General features: G+C 43.2%; 1 protein-coding gene across 1 annotated transcript in view; it reads left to right on the top strand.

Annotated features, from left to right (window-relative positions):
- SIN3B (SIN3 transcription regulator family member B) overlaps positions 1-22,140 on the top strand; it is an 87,760-nt gene that overhangs the window by 6,465 nt on the left and 59,155 nt on the right. The window contains exons 2-9 of the mRNA XM_044270321.1: positions 12,634-12,811; positions 15,410-15,516; positions 16,360-16,513; positions 16,609-16,857; positions 17,625-17,768; positions 17,864-17,983; positions 18,512-18,601; positions 19,448-19,566. Coding sequence (XP_044126256.1) covers positions 12,731-12,811; positions 15,410-15,516; positions 16,360-16,513; positions 16,609-16,857; positions 17,625-17,768; positions 17,864-17,983; positions 18,512-18,601; positions 19,448-19,566 — 1,064 coding nt within the window. The 5' untranslated portion in view covers positions 12,634-12,730. The remainder of the gene's footprint in view (positions 1-12,633; positions 12,812-15,409; positions 15,517-16,359; positions 16,514-16,608; positions 16,858-17,624; positions 17,769-17,863; positions 17,984-18,511; positions 18,602-19,447; positions 19,567-22,140) is intronic.

Genomic DNA, 22,140 nt, shown 5'->3' with positions numbered 1-22,140 from the left:
AGTCCTATACTTTTCCGTAAAACGGACAAGAATAGGACAGTGTGCCATGGCAGAGAGCTGTGTGGCTGCTGCCGGTAAAAATATACAGTATTTGAACAACCACCTGGCGCCATGCTACCAGAACCACACCGCAGTACAGCATCAGAATATCGCAGTTGTAGAAAAGGACACTTGATATGTCAATAATAATAGTTTAGTCACGTTCTGTTGTCTGAACTGATGCAGAAGTTGTGTGTCACAGATTCCTGGTGTAGGACGTTCTTCTCCTGTGCCAGACACTGACTGATATGACGTGGTCTTTCTCATTCTTCTGCTGTTAGTGTGTTAAACGTGTTCCCACTCAGATGCTGCTGACCTACTGTATAAGAATGGTAGATGGCGAGGTGGTCACAGTCCATGGAGGCAGGCCATGACCTTCCATCACTGAATGGGTATTATATTGATTGATGATGCTATGTAACCTTTACAGTTCTAGGATGTATTGGATAACACTGATGGCAACTAACAATGTTATCCAATACATTCCAGAACTCTAAGGCCCCTTTCACACGGGCGAGATTTTCGTGCGGGGTGAACGCATTGCACCCGCAGTGAATCCGGACCCGTTCATTTCTATGGGGCTGTGCACATGAGCGGTGATTTTCACGCATCACTTGCGCGTTGCATGAAAATCGCAGCATGCTCCTCTTTGTGCGTTTTTCACGCAGGCCCCATAGAAATGAATGTGGTTGCGTGAAAATCGCAAGCATCCACAAGCAAGTGCGGATGCGGTGCGATTTTCACGCACGGTTGCTAGGAGATGATCGGGACCCGATCAATATTATTTTCCCTTATAACATGGTTATAAGGGAAAATAATAGCATTCTGAATACAGAATGCATAGTACAATAGGGCTGGAGGGGTTAAAAAAAATATTATTTAACTCTCCTTAATCCACTTGTTCGCGCAGCCGGCATCTCTTCTGTCTTGTTCTGTGAGGAATAGGATCTTTGATGACGTCACTACGTTCATCTCATGATCCGTCACATGATCCATCACCATGGTAAAAGATCATGTGATGGACCATGTGATGAGCGCAGTGACGTCATCAAAGATCCTAGTCCTCAAAGAAAACGACAGAAGAGATGCCGGCTGCGCGAACAAGTGGATTAAGGAGAGTTAAATTTTTATTTTTTTATTTTTATTTTTTAACCCCTCCAGCCCTATTTTACTATGCATACTGTATTCAGAATGCTATTATTTTCCCTTATAACCATGTTATAAGGGAAAATAATACAATCTACACAACCTTGAGCCCAAACCTGAACTTCTGTGAAAAAGTTCGGGTCTGGGTACCACAGTCAGTTTTTTTTTAAAAAAAATTTTTTTTTTTTTATTTTTTTTTTTATCACGCGCGTGCAAAACGCATTGCACACGCACGATAAAAACGGAACGCAATTGCGCACCTACTCGCGCGGGTTTGCCGAAATGCACCGGGACGCATCCGGACCTAATCCGGACACGCTCGTCTGCAAGGGCCTAAGGCCCCTTTCACACGGGGCGAGTATTCCGCGCGGATGCGATGCGTGAGTTGAACGCATTGCACCCGCACTGAATACCGACCCATTCATTTCTATGGGGCTGTTCACATGAGCGGTGATTTTCACACATCACTTATGCGTTGCGTGAAAGTCGCAGCATGCACTATTTTGTGCGTTTTTCGCGTAACGCAGGCCCCATAGAAATGAATGGGTTGCGTTAAAATCGCAAGTATCCGCAAGCAATATTTTTTTTTTTTTCCCCCCACGCACGGTTGCTAGGAAACGATCGGGATGGAGACCCGATCATTATTATTTGCCCTTATAACATGGTTATAAGGGAAAATAATAGCATTCTGAATGCATAGTACAATAGCGCTGGAGGGGTTGAAAAAAATAATAATAATTTAACTCAGTTTAGGCTACTTTCACACTTGCGCTTGATCGGATCCGTTCTGAACGGATCCGATCATATTAATGCAGACGGAGGCTCCGTTCAGTACGGATCCGTCTGCATTAATAACTTAGAAAAATTGTGCAAGATGCCTGAGCGGATCCGTTCAGACTTTCAATGTAAAGTCAATGGGGGACGGATCCGCTTGAAGATTGAGCCATTGACTTACATTGGGAACGGATCCTGCAAGCAGCGTTCAGCTGGCCGTGCGGAGGCGAGCGGAGGCTGAACGCCGCCAGACTGATGCAGTCTGAGCGGATCCGCTCCATTCAGACTGCATCAGGGCTGGACCGCTCGTGAGCTCCTTCAAACGGAGCTCACGAGCGGACCGACGAACGCAAGTGTGAAAGTAGCCTTAGTCCATTTGATCACGCTGCCCGGGATCTCGTCTGTCTCCTTTGCTGAACAGGACCTATGGTGACGTCACTCCAGTCATCACATGATCTTTTACCATGGTGATGGATCATGTGATGACCGGAGTGACGTCACCACAGGTCCTGTTCAGCAAAGGAGACAGAAGAGAAGCCGGGCTACGCGATCAAGTAGACTAAGGTGAGTTAAATAAAAAAATAAAAATTTTTTTTTTTTTTTTTTTTTTTTTTTTTTTTAACCCCTCCAGCGCTATTTTACTATGCATTCTGTTTTCAGAATACTATTATTTTCCCTTATAACCATGTTATAAGGGAAAATAATACAATCTACAGAAGACCGATCCCAGATCCGAACTTCTGTGAAGAAGTTCGGGTTTGGGTACCAAACATGCGCGATTTTTCTCACGCGAGTGCAAAATGCATTACAATGTTTTGCCCTTGCGCGGAAAAATCGCGGGTGTTCCCGCAACGCCTGTCTGAAAGAGGCCTAAGAGTTACATAGCATCATAAATTAATATAATGCTATGCCACCCCACATCAGTGCTGGCAGGTCAGGACGGGAGCTGCTGCTTACTTATGCTGCCAGTCCGGAGTTTGGAACTTGGTCGTCTGACAGGGGCCTTAAACTGCTGTGGAGCCTGGGGGAAAAGGCCCGACTCCACACTACTTCTTTTCTTTCAAACATAAATCCTCTGCATTTTCCTGCATTCACCACTAGTTGGAGCTCAGTGCATAGCAATTTTTACAGCTGTCATTGTGTTCTGCGGTTTTATCTTTTGCCTGATCAGTCAAAAAGACTGAACTGAAGACATCCTGATGCATCCTGAACGGATTCCTCTCCATTCAGAATGCATGGGGATATGCCTGCTCAGTTCTTTTCTGGTATAGAGCCCCTGTGACGGAACTCTATGCCGGAAAAGAAAAACACTAGTGTGAAAGTACCCTAAAATATTAAGTTTAAATCCCCTTTCCCAATTTTACATATAAAATATATAAACATATTACATAGCGCTGTGTCCAAAAAGTCCAAACTATTAAATAATAAAAAAATATCTCCTATGCGGTGAGCGCCGTAACAGAAATAAACAAAAAAAAAACATGCGATTTTTTTTTTTTTTTTTTTTTGTCACCTTGTCACCCCAAAAAATAGGATAGGACTGTTCTATTATGGGCCAAACGTTTCATAAAATGCCAAATGCACGCAGCTTTTTTTTTTTTTTTTTTCGTGGTATTGAGTATCGCAATACTTTTTTATGGTGACGAAAGCGAATCAAAAATTTTGGTATCGAAACAACCCTACGCTGATCGGCGTAGCGTTGTCACGATACCGAAATTTTGATTCGGTTTCGATTTGGCTCCTAAATTTTTCAGTTCGGAAGCCAATGGCTACTAGGTATTTTTTTTAGTCTGGAGCACTGGGAAGGGTATGTAAGTGTACATATGACACTTTTCTTGTGTAAATATGTTGAGAAATATGGAGTTCAGAATGAATGCCGGATTAATAAACTGTCTAGTCTACTCTTTCTGACAAAGTCAGCACTACCTATCTACATGCTATAAGGTCCCACTTTAAAATAGCAAAATGCTTATCTTTATTAACAAATGAATCTTTCCTTGATGGCATGTGACTGCTGCAGCCAGTTACTGTTTTTAGGAATATACGTCACAAGACTGCTGATGGCAATAATTGGCTGCATCCATCATATGCCGTATACCCCTGCCTCACCGCTGTTGACTTGTATATTAATACTAGTAGTAGGATTGGAGCTTTGAATCTGGAAACGGCGGGTGAGGGTAGGCTTATTATTTGTTTTAGAACCTATACTGGCATGGGACAATTAAAGGGATTTTGCCATCACATACAATGGGGGTATATCGCTAGGATAAGCCCCCATTGTCTGATAGGTGCGGGTCCCACCTCTGGGACCCGCACCTACAAGGAGAACAGAGCGGGGAGAGCTGTGGCTGGCGGACCCTGTTTTTCCCAGGGTCCGCCCACCACCACGCGCTGCTCCCATACAAGTAATGGGAGCGCACCGCACACATGCGGCCCCCTGCTCCTAATCATTTCTATGGGGCAGACGGAAATAGCCGTCTGCGGCCCCATCTAAATGTGCGCCCTCCATTAATTTTCCCACTCCATTCTCGTTGTAGGTGCGGGTCCCAGAGGTGGGACCCGCACCTATCAGACAATGGGGCATATCCTAGTGATATGCCCCCATTGTATGAGATGGGAATGCCCCTTTAACTCCAACAACCACTTTAATAAAGATCACATAGACATTTAAAAGGGTATTTTCAAGATTGTAATTTTGATGTCCTTTTTACCTGGGTAGGCTATCAACTTCCACAATCCCCTCATCAGCAGTGCGTTGGAACTAGCACACCTCCAGCCGGGAAATGTACTGCAAGCGCAGTCCTATTGCTGTGAGTGAGATGGAAAATATTCTCTACTCACAGAATATATATGGCAAAAATAATAATAGAATAAAACCACAGTATGTGAATAGGTTGTGTTGGAAATGCTGTGTAAGCAATCCAAAGTGGAGCTGTTCGGCCGATCATTTTCAGGCAGCGTCCGGTGTGTCTTATATGAACCATGTGCATCTCAGCTGGGGTACTTACCTGTAGAAGATTAGTATGCACTGCTCTGTGTTGGCTGCAGATGCTGTCAACCTTTCCTTTTCAGGCACGCTAGATGTGTTTTTGTTTCTCCAGTTAAAGGTACATTTTCTACTTTTGCATGCATTGAGAGCTTTTACCACGTGATGTAACGTTTATTGCGGTTACTTGTAGATTACGGAGGATGCATATTAGTTAGGGAGCCTCTTCCCTCTGTCTAAGGCCTCATGTATACGACCGTTGTTCTGGTCCGCATCTGAGCCACAGTTTTTGCGGCTCGCATGCGGACCCATTCACTTCAATGGGGCTGCAAAAGATGCGGACTGCACTCCGTGTGCTGTCCGCAGCCATTGCTCTGTTGCGTGGCCCCACAAAAAAAATATAACATGTCCTATTCTTGTCCGTTTTGCGGACAAGAATAGGCATTTCTACAATGGGCTGCTTCCGTGTTTTTGGGATCCGCAATTTGCAGACCGCAAAAAACTGAACGGTCGTGTGCATGAGGCCTAACTTAGATGTCCTTAGATGTCACCATTGCTTTTGACTGCGGCCTCTGAGGGGTTAGTAACGGCAAGCTCCTTTATTCGCTGTCAGTGTTTCTGCCTGTCATTGGCAAAAAGGTATACTACACCCCCCCTCCCCAGACATCATACCATTCTAGTCCAGGGGCTGTGACGGATAATCATTTGAATGGAAAGCTGATTTTAAAGCGCTGCGGATTATGTTGGCGCTATATAAATAAAGATTACTACTTAGGTGCAGTATCAGACATAGTCCTTGATTAAGAGTGGCACTGTTTATGGAGAAAATAAAACAAAAGCAGTCCCCTGTATTTTTTAATGTCATACTACCCCATAAGGACCGGGCTCATTTTCACCTTAAAGGGGTTGTCCGGGATCAAAAAGATTTTTAAAAACATGATATTTTACCATGTCTAGCTGATTTAAGGTCCCCCTGTTGTGTTTGTGTATTTTTAGCACTTCTCCAGTGCTTCCACGGTCCCCCACTGAATATTGACATGTTTGTGTATATCTGTGGTAACTTCCTGACGCACTGCCTTGTGGGTCCCACAAGGCAGCGCAGCATAGCGGCGTCTGGGCTGTCAGTCAGATCAGTCTCCACTCCTCTGTGCATCCTCCCCCCTCATTTATATTCCGCCTCCTGCCCACATAGAGAGGAGGTATATCTTCTTAGCTAAGGCTGCACAATGCCCTGTGATGTCACCGGAGGGGCGTTACATGGCCCTGAAGTTGCCCCCTACAAACCTCCCTCCCTGCGCTCTGCATAATATTCTTGTGTGCCGGTGACGTCACCGGACCAGAGGGCCGTTACTTAGCGCAGCCTGTTGCCACCTACTACCCGCCCTCTCTGCGCTCTGAATAATGTTCGTTGGTGCCGGTGACGTCACCGGGCTCCTTGGAAGCGGAAGAAGAGGCTTCGCTCTCCATAAAGGGGCCCGGTACGTCACTAACTTGTAGAGAAACCGCACTTCCGGCTCCGAATTTGGAGATTAGAATACGGGGCATCAGAAAAGGAAAATAAAGATAATGCAGGCATGTATGAACAATTAAGGTGACTACAGTGCACTTAAGCAAATATCACCAATCCCGGTCAACCCCTTTTAAGGACCAGGCCATTTTTTGCAAATCTGACCAGTGTCTCTTTATGTGTGAATAACTTTAAAACGCTTTTACTTATCCAAGCCATTCTGAGAGAGTTTTTTTTTCATCACATATTGTACTTCATGACTGTGGTAAAATGGAGTAAAAAAATAAATCATTTTTTATTTATAAAAAAATACAACATTTACCCAAAATTTGGAAAAATTAGCAAATTTAATTTTCTCTACTTTTATAATACATAGTAATACCTCCAAAAATAGTAATTACTTTACATTCCCCATATGTCTACTTCATGTTTGGATCATTTTGGGAATGCCATTTTTATTTTTTATTTTTTTTGGGGATGTTACAAGGCTTAGAGAAAATCTTGAAATTTTTCCAAAACCCATTTAATAAGGACCAGTTCAGGTCTGAATTCACTTTGTGAGGCTTACCTAACCCTAAGTTCACACCTGAGCGTTTTACAGCGCGTTCAAACGCGCTGTAAAACGCTCAACACGTGAAAACCAATGCTTCCCTATGGCCCTGGTTCACACTTGAGCGTTTTACAGCGCGTTTGAACGCGTTTTGGCCATAGACTCATTGGACAACACTGCAGTCAATCACACAAACGCGCGTTTACTATTGCAAAAAACGCGCGACAAATACGCGCGTCTCAGAAACGCTCAGGTGTGAACCCAGGGTTATAGAAACCACCCAAAAATGACCCCATTTTAGAAACTACACCCCTCAATGTATTCAAAACTGATTTTTACAAACTTTAACACTTTAGGTGTTCCACAAGAGTTTATTGGCAAATGGAGATGAAATTTCAGAATTTGAAATTTTTTTTTTGTAACCTTGCCTCACAAAAATGTAATGTAGAGCAACCAAAAATCGTATGTACCCAAAAAATAGTCCCAACAAAACTGCCACCTTATCCCGTAGTTTCCAAAATGGGGTCACTTTTTTGAAGTTTCTACTCAAGGGGTGCATCAGGGAGGCTTCAAATGGGACATGGTGTAAATAAACCAGTCCAGCAAAATCTGCCTTCCAGAAACCATATGGTGTTCCTTTCCTACTGCGCCCTGTCGTGTGCCCGTACAGCAGTTTACGACCACATATGGGGTGTTTCTATAAACTACAGAATCGGGCAATAAATATTGAGTTTTGGTTGGCTGTTAACCCTTGCATTGTTACTGGAAAAAATGGATTAACATGGGAAATTTTATCTCCATTTGCGAATAACTCTTTTGCAACACCTAAAGGGTTTAAAAAAGTTTGTAAAAATCAGTTTTGAATACCTTGAGGGGTGTAGTTTCTTAGATGGGGTCACTTTTATGGAGTTTCTACTCTAGAGGTGCTTTAGGGGGGCTTCATATGGGACATGGTGTCAAAAAACCGATCTAGCAAAATCTGCCTTCCAAAAACCATATGGCGTTCCTTTCCTTCTGTGCCCTGCCGTTTGGCCATACAGCATTTTACGACCACATATGGGGTGTTTCCGAAAACGAAAGAATCGGGGCAATAAATATAGAGTTTTGTTTGACAGTTAACCCTTGCTTTGTTAACAGAAAAAATAGATTAAAATGGAAAATGTGGCAAAAAGTTGCTGTGTTGGCACCATTTTATTTTATTTTTTAAATGTTTATTTGAGGGGTTAGGACATGTTATTTTTATAGAGCAGATTCTTATGGACGCGGCAATACCTAATATGGCTACTTGAAAAAAAAAAAATTTTAGGTTTTACACTATAATATCCCTTTTTAAACAAATTTGTTTTTAGTATCTCTATAGTCAGAGTATTTTTTATTTTTTATTTTTTTTTAGCCGATTGTCTTAGGTAGACAAGGCTCATTTTTTTGCTGGATGAGAGGACCGTTTTATTGGCACTATTTTGGGGGTGCATATGACTTTTTGATCGCTTTCTATTACACTTTTTGTGATGTAAGGTGGCAAAAAAAAAGCCATGTATGCCCTGTGTCAGCAAGAGGTTAAAGGGGTTGTCTCATGACAACAGCTTATACCCTAGAGTTCAATGTGTCTGTTGCTTCATTCAAACAGGGAAGGTAGACCCCCGCCGATCAAACGCTTAGCCCCAATACTGCGTGGTTTATGCTAAATCAGGATTGCGTGTGGATTTTCTGCGCGGATTTGCGTGCAGAAAATTTGCACCATTGGTCATGTACTTTGTATTCTATGAGAATTTGAAATTCTCATGATGGATTATTTATTTTTTTGTGCGGGTTTTGACCTACGGCGCGGATTTTAAAATCCGTAGCACGTCAATTTTATTTTTCCTGACCGAATTTTCTCTATTCACTGTAATGGGGACAGTAAAATCTGCAGTAATTGATGCAGATTGTCCGCACATAAATCCTGAACGTGTGCATTTACCCTTAAGGTATGTTTATAATGTCATACTATGTTCACATTCCCAGAGCAGATTGTTGCCAGGATTTCATGGTGTTGTTTTAGTGGTTTCTCCATCCTGTGTTTTTCCTTTTGCTGTGCAGTCCATTGTTCTCTACTTTTCTGACCGACAGCTTCACCTTATTCAATAAAGACAAGCAACCTGTGATATAACACATTGCTGTAAAGTTATTAAAACTAGTGCAAAGCAAAACCCTGTAGCAAGCAATCAGTTTTCACTGCTGCCCCTCTTTTATAGAGCTCCCCCATAGCATTCATGCATTGTATTGTCAGAGACTGTGTGATTCAGGTGATCAAACACTCTGAGCTAGAAAGAAAATGTTCCATTACAGATGAAGATCTTCATGACAAAACTCTCTCTGACAGAAATCTTAGGGGGCATGCCTTTTATCAATATCGGTGCTCCAGACTAAAAAAAATACCTAGTAGCCATTGGCTCCTGAACTGAAAAATTTAGGAGCCAAATTAAATTTTTCGTCGCCAAATCGAAACTGAATCAAAATTTTGGTATCGTGACAACGCTACGCTGATCAGATCGGCGTAGGGTTGTTTCGATACCAAAATTTTTAGTCACTTTTGTCACCATAAAAAAGTATTGCAATACTCAATACCACGAAAAAAAAAAAAAAACTACAAAAAAAGCCGCCTGCATTTCGCCCATAATAGAACAGTCCTATCCTCTTTTTTGGGTTGACAAGGTGACAAAAAAATGGCGACTCGCATGGTTTTTATTTATATCTGTTTCGGCGCTCAACGCATAAGAGATATTTTTTTAATAATTTAATAGTTTGGACTTTTTGGACGCAGCGCTATGTAATATTTATTTATTGTTTATATATTTTATATGTAAAATTGGGAAAGGGGGGATATAAACTTAATATTTTAGGGTACTTTCACACTAGCGTTTCTCTTTTCCAACATAGAGTTCCGTCACAGGGGCTCTATACCAGAAAAGAACTGATCAGACATATCCCCATGCATTCTGAATGGAGAGGAATCCGTTCAGGGTGCATCAGGAGGTCTTCAGTTCAGTCATTTTGACTCATCAGGCAAAAGATAGAAACCGCAGCATGCTACGGTTTTATCTCCGGCGAAAAAAACTGAAGACTTGCCTGAATGCCGGATCCGGCATTTTCCCCATAGGAATGTATTAGTGCCGGATCTGTCATTCCGGTCTGCGCATGCGCAAACCAGTAAAAATGTGTAAAAAGATACAAGACGGATCCGTCTGTCCGCATGACAAGCGGAGAGATGGATTCGTTCTTGCAATGCATTTGTGAAATGGATCCGCATCCGGATGCGTCTCACAAATGCTTTTAGTCACATCCAGATCGGCGGATCCGGCAGGCAGTTCAGATGAAGGAACTGCCCGCCGGATCACACTGCCGCATATGTGAAAGTAGCCTTAGTGGGGTTATTTTTTGTTTTGCTTTTTTTTTTCCCCCTTACTATTAGCCCCCTTAGGGGCTGGAACCCTTGTCCTATTCACCCTTAGGCCCCTTTCACATGGGCGAGATTTCTGCGTGGGTGCAATGCGTGAGGTGAATGCAGTGCACCGCACTGAATCCAGACCCATTCACTTTCTTGGGGCTGTGCACATGAGCGGTGATTTTTACGCATCACTTGTGCGTTGTGTGAAAATCACAGCATGCTCTATGTTGTTTTTCACGCAACGGAGGCCCCATAGAAGTTAATGGGGCTGTGTGAAAATCGCAAGCAAGTGCGGATGCGGTGCAATTTTTTTCATGCATGGTTGCTAGGATGAAAGTCTATTCACTGTGTTATTTTCCCTTATAACATGGTTATAAGGGAAAATAATAGCATTCTTTAATACAGAATGCTTAGTAGAAGGTAAATTGAGGGTTAAAAAAATAAAAATGAACTCTCCTCCTCCAATTGATCGCGTAGCTGCTGGTCTCCTGTTCTTTCTTCAGGACCTGTGGTGACATCACTGTGCTCATCACATGATCCATCACCATGGTACAGGACCATGTGATGAGCTCAGTGACGTCACCACAGGTCCTTTTGAAGGTCCTGAAGAAAGAACAGGAGACCGTCAGCTACGTGATCAATTGGAGGAGGTGAGTTAATTTTTTTTAATTTTTAACCCTCATTGGCACTGCGCCACTAATGTTTAGTATACTGGGGTGTTTGGGGGGGGGGGGGCACTGCGCCACCAATGTTTAGTATACTGGGGTGTTTTGGGTGCATTGCGCCACCAATGAAGATTACTGACCTGTTAATACAAATACAGGAGGCACCCGACCACTGACAGGGAGCTGTGATCCGCTGCAGTTAACCCCTCAGGTGCTGCAGCTCCCTGTCATAGAGGTCGGGTGCCGGCTATTTGATTACAGCACCCGCCTCCTGTATTTGTATTAACAGGTCAGTTATCTTCATTGGTGGCGCAGTGGCCACAGCCTCTCCCCTCCTCCCGTCTCTCTTCTGCGCAGGTGAGAAGAACATCGGCAGCGGGGAAGAGAACTATCAGTTCCTGTGCCCCGCGCTGTATTCAACTGCAGAGCTGCGGCGGCGGGTCTAGCCCCAAATGGCGACAAGACTAAAAAGTCTTGTCGCCATTTGTAAACTCTAAGTCGCATTGGCAACCATTTTGGTCGCCATCTGGAGCCCTGAATATCCCTCGTTAGTGCTGAAAAAATTACTTTTTTTAGATTTCAAAAGGATTGCCTGAGTGTTTAAGGGCTCATGTCCATGAATGTAAGCGCTCTGTGCCCGTGCTGCACGCCACAAATAGCGGTTCTCAATATACGGGCACTGGCTGTGTGCACTCTGTGGTGCAGATGCAGACCTATTGACTTGAATGGGTCCACGATCTGCAAAGCATAAGACATATCATATCTTTTGTGGTGCTGTCACAGATTTGAAAGCCCACGGAAGCGCTTCTTAGTCCTTCCATGGGCTTCCTATCTGTGCCTCCATTCGGCAAGAGATAGAACATGTCCAGTCTTTGGCTGTATATTGCGATCGCAGAGTGCACATGGCCAGTGTCTGTATATTGCGGACCCACCGTTTGCAGTCCGCAATATGAGCACAAAACACTTAGGTTCATGGGCAGAAGCCCTAATACTGATGACCTATCTTTAGGATGTGACGTCCAGCACCCCTGCCTATCAGTTGCTTGAAGAGGCTGCAACACACACTGTAAATGCTACAGCTTTCTTGCAGCTTACCAAGCACACCGCCATCCACTGGATAGCAGCTATGCTTGGTTTTGCAGTTCAACCGCCATTCACTTGAATAGGACTGAGTTGCACCTAAGCCATGTGACCAAGGAACGTGACATTACTGGTCTAGGAAGAAGTCGCAGCCTTCTCTGCAAACAGCTGATTAGTTGGACCCCCACCAATCCGTTACTGAAGACCTATCCTGAGGACAATCCCTTTTTAAATGAGTTAAACTTGAAGACACAAACATATGCCTGTAGACCAGTATCCCTTGTCCTGCAAGGTTCAGAGGATGTGTAGTTTTGATTTCCCTTTGTCAGAGGTTTCATTAGGTTTATTCGGGATGCCGTTTCAGCTTTTTGATTCCAGTCTTGCATGCTACTATGTGACTCTTGATTTCTAACCCGACTAAGCAGGATACGTTAACAAAATGTACTCTTATTTCCCCAGTGCCATGCATTCTGACATCTGACTGCTCCAGCGTCTGCCGGGCTGTTGTGGACAAGACCCTTTTTCCTGCTGACCGGAACTGATTAGGGAAGCAGAAATGGCAAGTAGCAGTGGAGGTGGCAGTTGTAAGCCGAGCTCAAACAGCTGGTGCAAGTCCCAGGAGAAGCTTCCTGTACATGTAAGTATATACCAGGTTCTGGGGAGCAGTAGGTACTGCGCACACGTCCGCCTTACATTGGTGACTTTTATACATCTGCCATTGACTCCCATTGTAAAAATTCCAAAACGAGATGTGTTGGTTAGGCCTTTAGATTGCCATTAGCCTAGCAGCATGTATGATGGAAAGTACTATTGGTGCAACTAGGGTTGTCAGTCACAATACCAAAATTTTGATTAGATTTTTATACCATAAAAAAGTATTGCAATACTCGATACCAATGCAAAAAAAAAAAAAAAAAACCCCAAAAAGCCGCGGGCATTCTGCATTTTTATGGAATGTCCGGCCCATAATCGAACAGTCCTATCCTATATTATTTTTATATTTTTTTAATTTTTTTTTTGCGAATTACGCAGTTTTTCTTTTACGGCGTTCACCACATAGGAGTTTAAAAAAAATAATATTTTAATAGTTTGGATGTTTCGGACGTGGTGATATGTAATTTCTTGTAAAGTTTTTTTATTTATTTTTTTATTTATTTTTTCATATAAAATTAGGAAAAGGGTGTGTGGTGTGTTTTTTTTTTTAACTGCCGCTGATCGCTTTAATGGAGCTTATACAAGTCGTGACGACACTGGCTCTGCGGTAAACAGCAAGAAGGCCGCGGTGCTACTGCCAGGGCCGCTGCCTTCTCAAACAGCTGATCGGCAGGGGTCCCGGGTGTCGGACCCCCGCCGATCAGATGCTGATGATCTATCCAAAGGATAGATCATCAGTTAAAAAAAAAACCTGCAGAACCCCTTTAACTTTTTACATTTGCAGTAAAACACTTTGGCCCACCGGTATCTTGGCTGGTTTTTGAGTTAAAGGGAATCTGTCACCTATTTTGAGCCTATAATACTGTTAACATAGCAATGTGCCATAAAGTACCTTCATTCCAGCATGTGTCTTCTTTCTTTTATTTAACTTTTCATTCAGATGAAAAAGCGATTTTTCTGATATGCAAATTAAGTCTCAAGGTGCCCAGAGGGGCGTTATTACTGTGCTCTAGTGCCCAGTAACGCCCACCTGCAGTGCCCAGCAAGGACGGTGCAGTGAATAAATTAAATGACGTAGTGCAGGGGACGGCGCAGTTCGGCAAGGATGTGGGAGTAAATTTATTTCTTAAAAGGCGTGCTGGGCTTGGAAGAAAGGCGGGCTGGGCACTGCAGGGGGCGTTACTGGGCACTAGAGCAGAGTAATAATGCCCCTCTAGGCACCTTGAGACTTGATTTGCATATCAGAAAAATCGCTTTTTCATCTGAATGAAAAGTTAAATAAAAGAAAGAAGACACATGCTGGAATGAAGGTACTTTATGGCACATTGCTATGTTAACAGTATTATAGGCTCAAAATAGGTGACAGATTCCCTTTTAAAGGGGTTTTCTGGTACTTCAATATTGATGACCCATCCCCATGCTTGCTTCCCTGTGCATGCATGTGAGGACCACGGGTTCATCGGCACATATGCCTAATGCTGCGTAAGATGAGTCTTGGAATCATCTATGGCAGTGATGGCTAACCTTGGCACTCCAGCTGTGGTAAAACTACAACTCCCAAGATGCCCCCCTTGCTTGGCTGCTCTCAGAACTCTGTAGAAATAAATGGAGCGTGCTGGGAGTCGTAGTTTCACCACAGCTGGAGTGCCATCACTGATCTATGGTAAGTTATACATTCATTGACTAAACCAGTGTTTCCCAACCAGTGTGCCTCCAGCTGTTGCAAAACTACAACTCCCAGCATGCCTGGACAGCCTTTGGGTGTGCGGGCATGCTGGGAGTTGTAGTTTTGCAACAGCTGGAGGCACACTGGTTGGGAAAGGCTGGACTAAACAATGCAGAATCCGTAGGTTCTGATATGGGTGAGTTTGAAATGCTGATTTCTCAGCTGCATATGTGCTGATTGAGTAGTGGCCCAAAACCACTTTTTAAAGGGATTCTGTCATCCCGATATTGCGTGTTACTGCAGATAAGGAGTTCAGGTCACTATTTTCTTCCTGCCCACGGTTAGCCTGCTGTCAGCATTCAAAGCTGCACTGAAATACACACAACAGCTGTGCTGTGGCAATGCACTGCAGTCCTGATAATCTATTTCAACGCAGCTCAGAGCGCTGACAGCGGCGGAACAGGAGGCAATGGGAAAATAAAAAATGGTGATCTGGATTTCTTATATGCAGTGCAAAGTTAGGATGACAGATTCTCTTTAAATCTGTCTGTACCCATAACATAAAGGTGTTATACAGCCTGTTTGTATTGGTAACCTATTTTCAGGATAAATTATCAATACCTTTTCGGTGGGGATCGGACAGCCCATCGTCCCCTGCCACCGCTACAGGCGAGACGATGCACAGGAAGCAGCTGATTGTGGGGGTGTCTGGCATTGGACCCCAGCAGATCAGATATTGATGACCTGTCTGGAGTATAAATCATCGATATAACCAGGCTGCACAATCCCTTAACTGTTGACTGACAGGGGAACTAAAGATTTGCATGTTATAAGTCATGACCAAACGCGAGTCAGTTGTAATAGTAATAACACTGCTGTAATTGGTTTAATACATTTAATACATGCCTTCCTTAGGTAGAGGATGCCTTATCTTATCTGGATCAGGTGAAAATCCGTTTTGGCAGTGACCCAGCAACATATAATGGATTCCTAGAAATTATGAAGGAATTTAAGTCTCAGAGGTAAGAAGACTAAGGCAACATGATGGCAGGGTTTGTTTTTGACACTTTTTTTATTTTTATATATATATTATATATGTTATATGTGGAAAAGGTTTTTCCTTTCCAAACTGAGTGTGATTTATCAAGGCTGACATTCCCATAAACCAGTCTTAATCCTGTGTGCAGTTTTCACCCTGGCCACTAGGCCTAATATTAGGCGCCACATTTTGGTCTGTACAGATCACTTTACTGCAGTTACCGCTTATCACAGGTATATACAGATGACACCGGATCCACCTTAACGCAGCACAGGTCACAGAACATGCCTAGAAAACATGCCCATTCAAGTCAATGATATCCCACTCCTTTCCACTGTGTCTATGGCCCAGGTGACTGCTGTAAAACATCTCTCTAAATGCTGTTAATAATGGCCGCCTCCATAATCATGTTCAAGAAATGGAATACAAAATTTACAATAAGAAATGAAAAACAGATTAGAAAAAAGGATACGTGTCACTATCTGGTATTAAATGCCAGGAAAAATGATAGGTGACACATTCCCTTTTAAGAATTGTTCCCCTTCTTGCGGGCTCGTGCTGCCCTTGTATTATGTGAATGTAATTCACCTCCAGCAGCTATGCCTGGCTGGCCACAGTTTTCCCCAGCAAAGTCAGCTGTTTGCCAGGCTTGATCACAGCGGTGCCCAGGAAAATCAAGTAATTGCCCCAGCGGTGGCCTTTTGATAGATTTCTCTGAGACAGCTCCTGTAAGTTTGAGAATTGGGCTGAGCGCTTCATGTCTATTGCCAGTCATCTGCATTATGGTTAAGTTTAGATTTTGAGATTTTCTTCTATTTCTGTTCAGCATTGACACTCCAGGAGTCATACGCAGAGTTTCCCAGCTATTCCATGAGCATCCGGATTTGATGTTGGGCTTTAATGCTTTTCTGCCACTCGGCTATAAAATTGAGCTTCCTAAAAATGGAAAAGTTGTTGTTCAGACGTCACTGGCTAGCCCGGTAAGACCAAAAACATAGTATATTCTGTTTACCCCACTCCTAAGAATACAGCAGGTAAACGGAGGGGATAATGATTTCTTCCCCACTCTCCACAGGTATCTGTAGATGCTGCCACAAGCAACACGCCTAGCACTCGGATAGTGGTTCCTCCTGCGCCTGAAAATTCTCATAGTGATGTGGTGGAAGAGGCACGGCAGCAGGAAAAGGAAAAGGCTCCAGCTCCGCCAGAATCGGAGTCTCTGGAGTTCCACAACGCCATCAGTTATGTGAATAAAATAAAAACCAGATTCCTCGACCGCCCTGAAATCTATAGGTCTTTCTTGGAAATCCTCCACACTTACCAGGTAATTAAACGTCCCCCTTTGGCAATATTGTATGAAGAAAAAAACATTGCTTTATCATGTTTTCTGTTCCAAGTAAGTTAAAGGGGTTCTCCAGGAATTATTTTTAAAGAGGTCCTTTCCTGGTCCTGACATAACAGTATTATTACCTGGCAGTGTAGGGCATGATCAGGAGAGGTCCGTGTGATTTTTTTTTTTTTTTTCAGATCAGCTGCTCCATTGGGGCGCTGTGCCTCTCATTCTCTTTTGCTGCCGTGTATGCTAATTGGTAGCATTGGTACAGGGAGGAGGAGACGGCTGTGTTTCTCAAAGGACATCACCTTTTCCCTGGCTGTGAGCTGTCCAGTTAGGGAAAAGGAGGCATCATGATTGTACTGACCTGCACCTAGAGGCTCTGCTGTCTCTCTGCAACTACTGCGCCCCCTGCACTTTGACTGGACCAGGCAGGGAAAATGTTATCACTGTCTGGACCTGTCAATCAAAGTGCAGAGGCCCAGCTGTTGCAGAGAGAGCAGAGCCTCTAGGTGTAACGGCAACGCCCCCTTTACTCCTAGAGGCTCATTTGCATATATTAAAACATAATTTTTCTTAGTAATGCGGACACATATAAACATGGGACCGACACAGATGCCTTCAGCTGTCAAGTGCACATGTAACAGATCAGCCAGTTTTATAGGTGCAGCAGCTGCTGATATGTTGATATGCTGATACCTGGCCTTAGATTCCCAAAGTACAGTATATTATATTAGACTTTCTTTTTTTCCCGTTAGAAGGATCAATTAAATCCAAAATGTCGTCCATTTCGTGGCATGTCGGAGGAAGAGGTGTTCACAGAAGTTGCCAATCTTTTCCGTGGACAGGAGGACTTACTTTCTGAATTTGGCCAGTTCCTTCCAGAGGCAAAGCGATCCTTGGTAAAGAGTGTTTGCGTGTTTCTGTTTTCTGAAGTACATAATTTAAACAGTTAAATTTATTATTATTATTTTTATTTTATTTATTTTTTCTTCAGTTCACAGGAAATGGAGCATGTGACCTTGGTAGTGCCAGAAAACTTGACTACCAACGTAACTTCGAAAGCCGAAAACGCTCCAGATCTCTCCTTTTACGCCCTATGAGTTGCTCTTCCAAGGTAAAGTTTGGGGTTGATGTATTAAAGGGATTCTGTCACCTTTTTCTTTTACCCTATAGAGATGCGGACATGCACGGCTAGATCGCCGCTAGCATGTCCACAATATACCTGTCCGATATCTGAGTGATTTTATTGAGTGTAAAAAATTATTTGATAAATATGTAAATCAGCCTGGTAAGGAGCCCAAGGGGCTGTACTAACTGTTCTGGAGCCCAGCACCGCCTGTAACCAGGAATCTCCCCCTTGCTCACTAAGTCAGATCTCCGTAATCTCTCGGTGCGTGAGCTTTCGCATGCACAGTGCCGGCATAGTGTTTTTTCCCTGTGCTGGTATCGGCTTTAGGGAAGGAACTGCGCATGCGTAAGCTCGTGCACTGTGAGATAACGGCGATCTGACTTCGTGAGCAAGGAGAAGATTCGTGGATACAGGCGATGCTGGGCTCCTTCACAGGGGGCGTGGCCGGGCTCCAGAACGTTATTATTATTATTATTATTATTATTATTATTTCAACATCTCTTGTTTCACCAGAAAAAGATGAAGATGCGAAAGTCCAAAGACCAGTCAGTGGCAAGTGTGGGCAAGTATGGTACACTGCAGGAATTCTCCTTCTTCAACAAGGCGAGTGGAAATGCTATATTTATTCTTAAAGATGTTCAGCATGCATCTTTTGTCCATGTCTTCTATCCCATTGCATTCTGTTGGTTCGCAAGTAAGAGATATGGCTAGCATGTCCACCTAGTGCCTTTTGTAGAGCTTGGCTAGTGAATGCAGTAGCACCTAGTCCCCTAACCCTAATTCCCAAAGGGTTTATGCATGATGTATTCGCGTTCATGTTGGGCTCCTTTCACATCTGTGTTGGAAGCTCCATTCGGGGCTTCCATCACAGAAATGGTAAAAAATAGCAGAGAGATAAGTCCTGTATGCAAAAAAAATAATAATGTCGGGTTAGCGATCATGGCTAAATGAGCAGATTACTTGGGATCACACCGTTGACAATAGGTAATGGTCATAGCTCCCCTCCTACCCATTTATCTCTTCACAGGTCACAAAGCATGCCCCTATCACTCTCCCATAGTAGTCAGTGAGGGAGAATTATAAACACTGGTACAAAGGAAAAACGTGGAATGGTTGCTCATAGTCAGATTGTTCCTTTTTAATATTGGCAAGGATCCTGTTTATCTCATTGTAATCCTGCCTCTCATGATAATGTGATGACTACTGAGAAGTGATTTAAGATGCATCAATCTGTTATCAGAGGACAGTGTGAAAAATTAAACCTTTCATACATGCCCTTTCCTTTATCTGCAGATTCTCCTATTCCTTAGTTCAACTTGAAAAATAAATTTTCCCCAAATAGGACCTTTTTACATAGTGTTTTTTATTTTATTTTTAATTTTTTTAATAATATGCAATTGTAATATTGATTTATGCAAAGTTTGTTGAAACCTTATTGACCATTTTAAGGTTCGTCGAGTTTTGAAGAGCCAAGAAGTTTATGAGAATTTCCTGCGATGCATTGCTCTCTTCAACCAGGAACTAGTGTCTGGCTCTGAGCTACTACAACTTGTCACACCTTTTTTAGGGTAAGTTGAGAAACACGGCATCATTAGTGCTATAAACAGTCTAGGTGGTTGTTACAGTGTACAGGTGTTTTATTTCACTTTTTACTATTTGTAATCTGGTAAACTATGGTGGATTGATTGTGATGCCCCCAAACTGATTTAGCATTTTTGGCACCAATTTAAGTTACCATGTCATGAAAATCAGACAAATTATTTGTGGGGTGAAAAAAAATAATTTTTGGGGGATTTTGAGGGGATTTGATTTTACGCCATTTAAGGGGCACTACAGTATGATTATGCCAGTATTTTTTTATGTAGCCTTTATTATGTTTTACTACTTTTTCAAAGTATAAAATAAATGTAATTTGTATCACCATATTCTGAAACCAATAACTTTAATATAATTTTGTCTGTAGAGCTGTGTTAAGGCTTGTTTTTTGCCATCAAAGCCGTAGTTTTTCTTGGTACTGTGGGTTTTTTATGGGGCCCCAGGCTGGCATATCTACCGATTTGAAATCCCACAATTTCATCACTGGAGTTCCAGTTGGAGGTCAGAGGGGTTCTTTTCCCTCTGACTGACTAACCTCTCAGATACCCAGGCTAATGTTGAGTTAAGGGTACTTTCACACTTGCGTTGTGAAGATCCGGCAGGCAGTTTTTTTCAGCGCCGGAACTGCCAGCCAGATTCGGAAAACCGTGCGCAAACGGATAGCATTTCCAGATGCGGATCTGTCTCACAAATGCATTGCAATACCGGATCAGTCTCTCTGGTGTCATCCGGAAAAACGGATATAGTATTTTTTTTTTCCCTCACATTTTGCATGCACAGACCAGGAAGCCGGAGAACTTGGTGCCAGATCCGGCATTCCGTCAAGTGGTCCGAAATATTGGCCGGAGAAAATACCGCAGCATGCTGCGGTATTTTCTCCAGCCAAATACCGTTAGAGTGACTGAACTGAAGACATCCTTATGCATACTGAACGGATTGCTCCTAATGATTATCCTAATGATAAAACTGAAGCATTTTTATTCCAGTATTGAGCCCCTAGGATGCAACTCAATTCCGGAAAACTTTAACGCAAGTGTGAAAGTACTCTAAAGCATTCAAAGCGAAATTCACAAATCTGAATTTCATGGTAGCAAATAAATTTTTCCTAAAATGGCAGCTGCACGTGTTACATAGTGAAAGTAAGAAGCATAGGAGCGGGATCACTCGTAATGCTGTGCAGCCAGCCAGTCCGCAGATGGCCATCGCCTGTGATGTCACATCCCTATAAAACCCTCATCTCACGCGGTCCCTGCCATTGTCCTAAGCTGAGCTTAGGGAGAGACGTGGCAAGCACTCAGTGTTGAAAACAATTCTTAGAAGAATATTGGAGAATGAGACTGCAGGGAGACTTATTCCTACATAAACTGTAAAATAAGATATGTAATTCAGTACCACTAAGATGGAAGCATTTATTATTCTGGTGCCAACCAATACCATCCAGTCTGCACCCCTTAGAGGGGGCAGGTCTTAATGATGACCATCATCTTTTGCTGGCTTTACTTCTTCCAAATCATCCCTCAAAGTCTCCATGTCCTAGAAAAGTCAGCAAGATACAGAGAGAGGAGGAGCTGGATGTTCCTGATGACATGTTCTCATAATGTGGAAAAGGAGGAAAAGCAGATGGCAGAAGGAGGGCTCCCACCTGTATGACAGGAGAGCGCTGGGGTTTGAGAAGTGGTTATGCCAGAGATGATTAATAGTCAGTGTTTACTGTCAAATAACCTACAGAAGATTGCAGGCCAGAACAGCAGTAATATTGATATTGAGACCCCACCTAACCAGCCAAACCTCATGCCAGCAACAGCCCCTGTTTAAAGGTGCCGTGCGGCCATCAAAGGGGTTGTCTTGGTTTAGCAAATAGCATTTATCATGTAGCGAAAGTTAATACAAGGCATTTACTAATGTACTGTTATCCATATTGTTGACTGGAATCATTTTTTATACACTGCTTGTTTCCATGGTTCCAACCACACTACAATCCAGCAGCTGTGGCCATTATTGCACGGTATAGGAAAAAGCGCTGGTGGCTGGGACCGTGGGAGTGCACATAGGCCAGTGCCTTTTCCTGTAGTGTGCAAGCATGGTCACCACAGCTGGATTGCAGGGTGGTCGTAACCATGGAAACGAAAAGTCTATAATGTGATGGAATCGCAATAGATTAGTATGTGCCTTCTATTAAATTTGTCTACATGATAAATGTCATTTGCTGAGACATCCCCTTTTACAATGACAGACTATACAGTGTGGCCTTTATTATTAAAGGAAATGCAGCTGTGGGCTAATTGGCTGCACGGTTCTTCACCTCAGCATGGCTGAAACCTGCCCGCAGCACGGCTGCTCTGTGTAGCCGTACCCTAAGGGCTCATGCACATGGCTGTATTGCGGCTCGCATACACCGGGTCCGCAATACATGGGCACTGGCCGTGTGCACCCCGCATTACTGATTCGGACCCATTCACTTGAGTGTTTCCATGGTGTTTCTTTCCGTGCCTCCGCACCGCAAAATAATAGAACATGTTCTATTTATTTATTTTTTTTCACGGTGC

Source organism: Bufo gargarizans, chromosome 1 (assembly GCF_014858855.1).
Source record: "Bufo gargarizans isolate SCDJY-AF-19 chromosome 1, ASM1485885v1, whole genome shotgun sequence".
Classification (NCBI taxonomy): domain Eukaryota; kingdom Metazoa; phylum Chordata; class Amphibia; order Anura; family Bufonidae; genus Bufo; species Bufo gargarizans.
The sequence above is the reverse complement of the archived record's forward strand: the minus strand, read 5'-3'. Positions and strand labels throughout refer to the sequence as shown.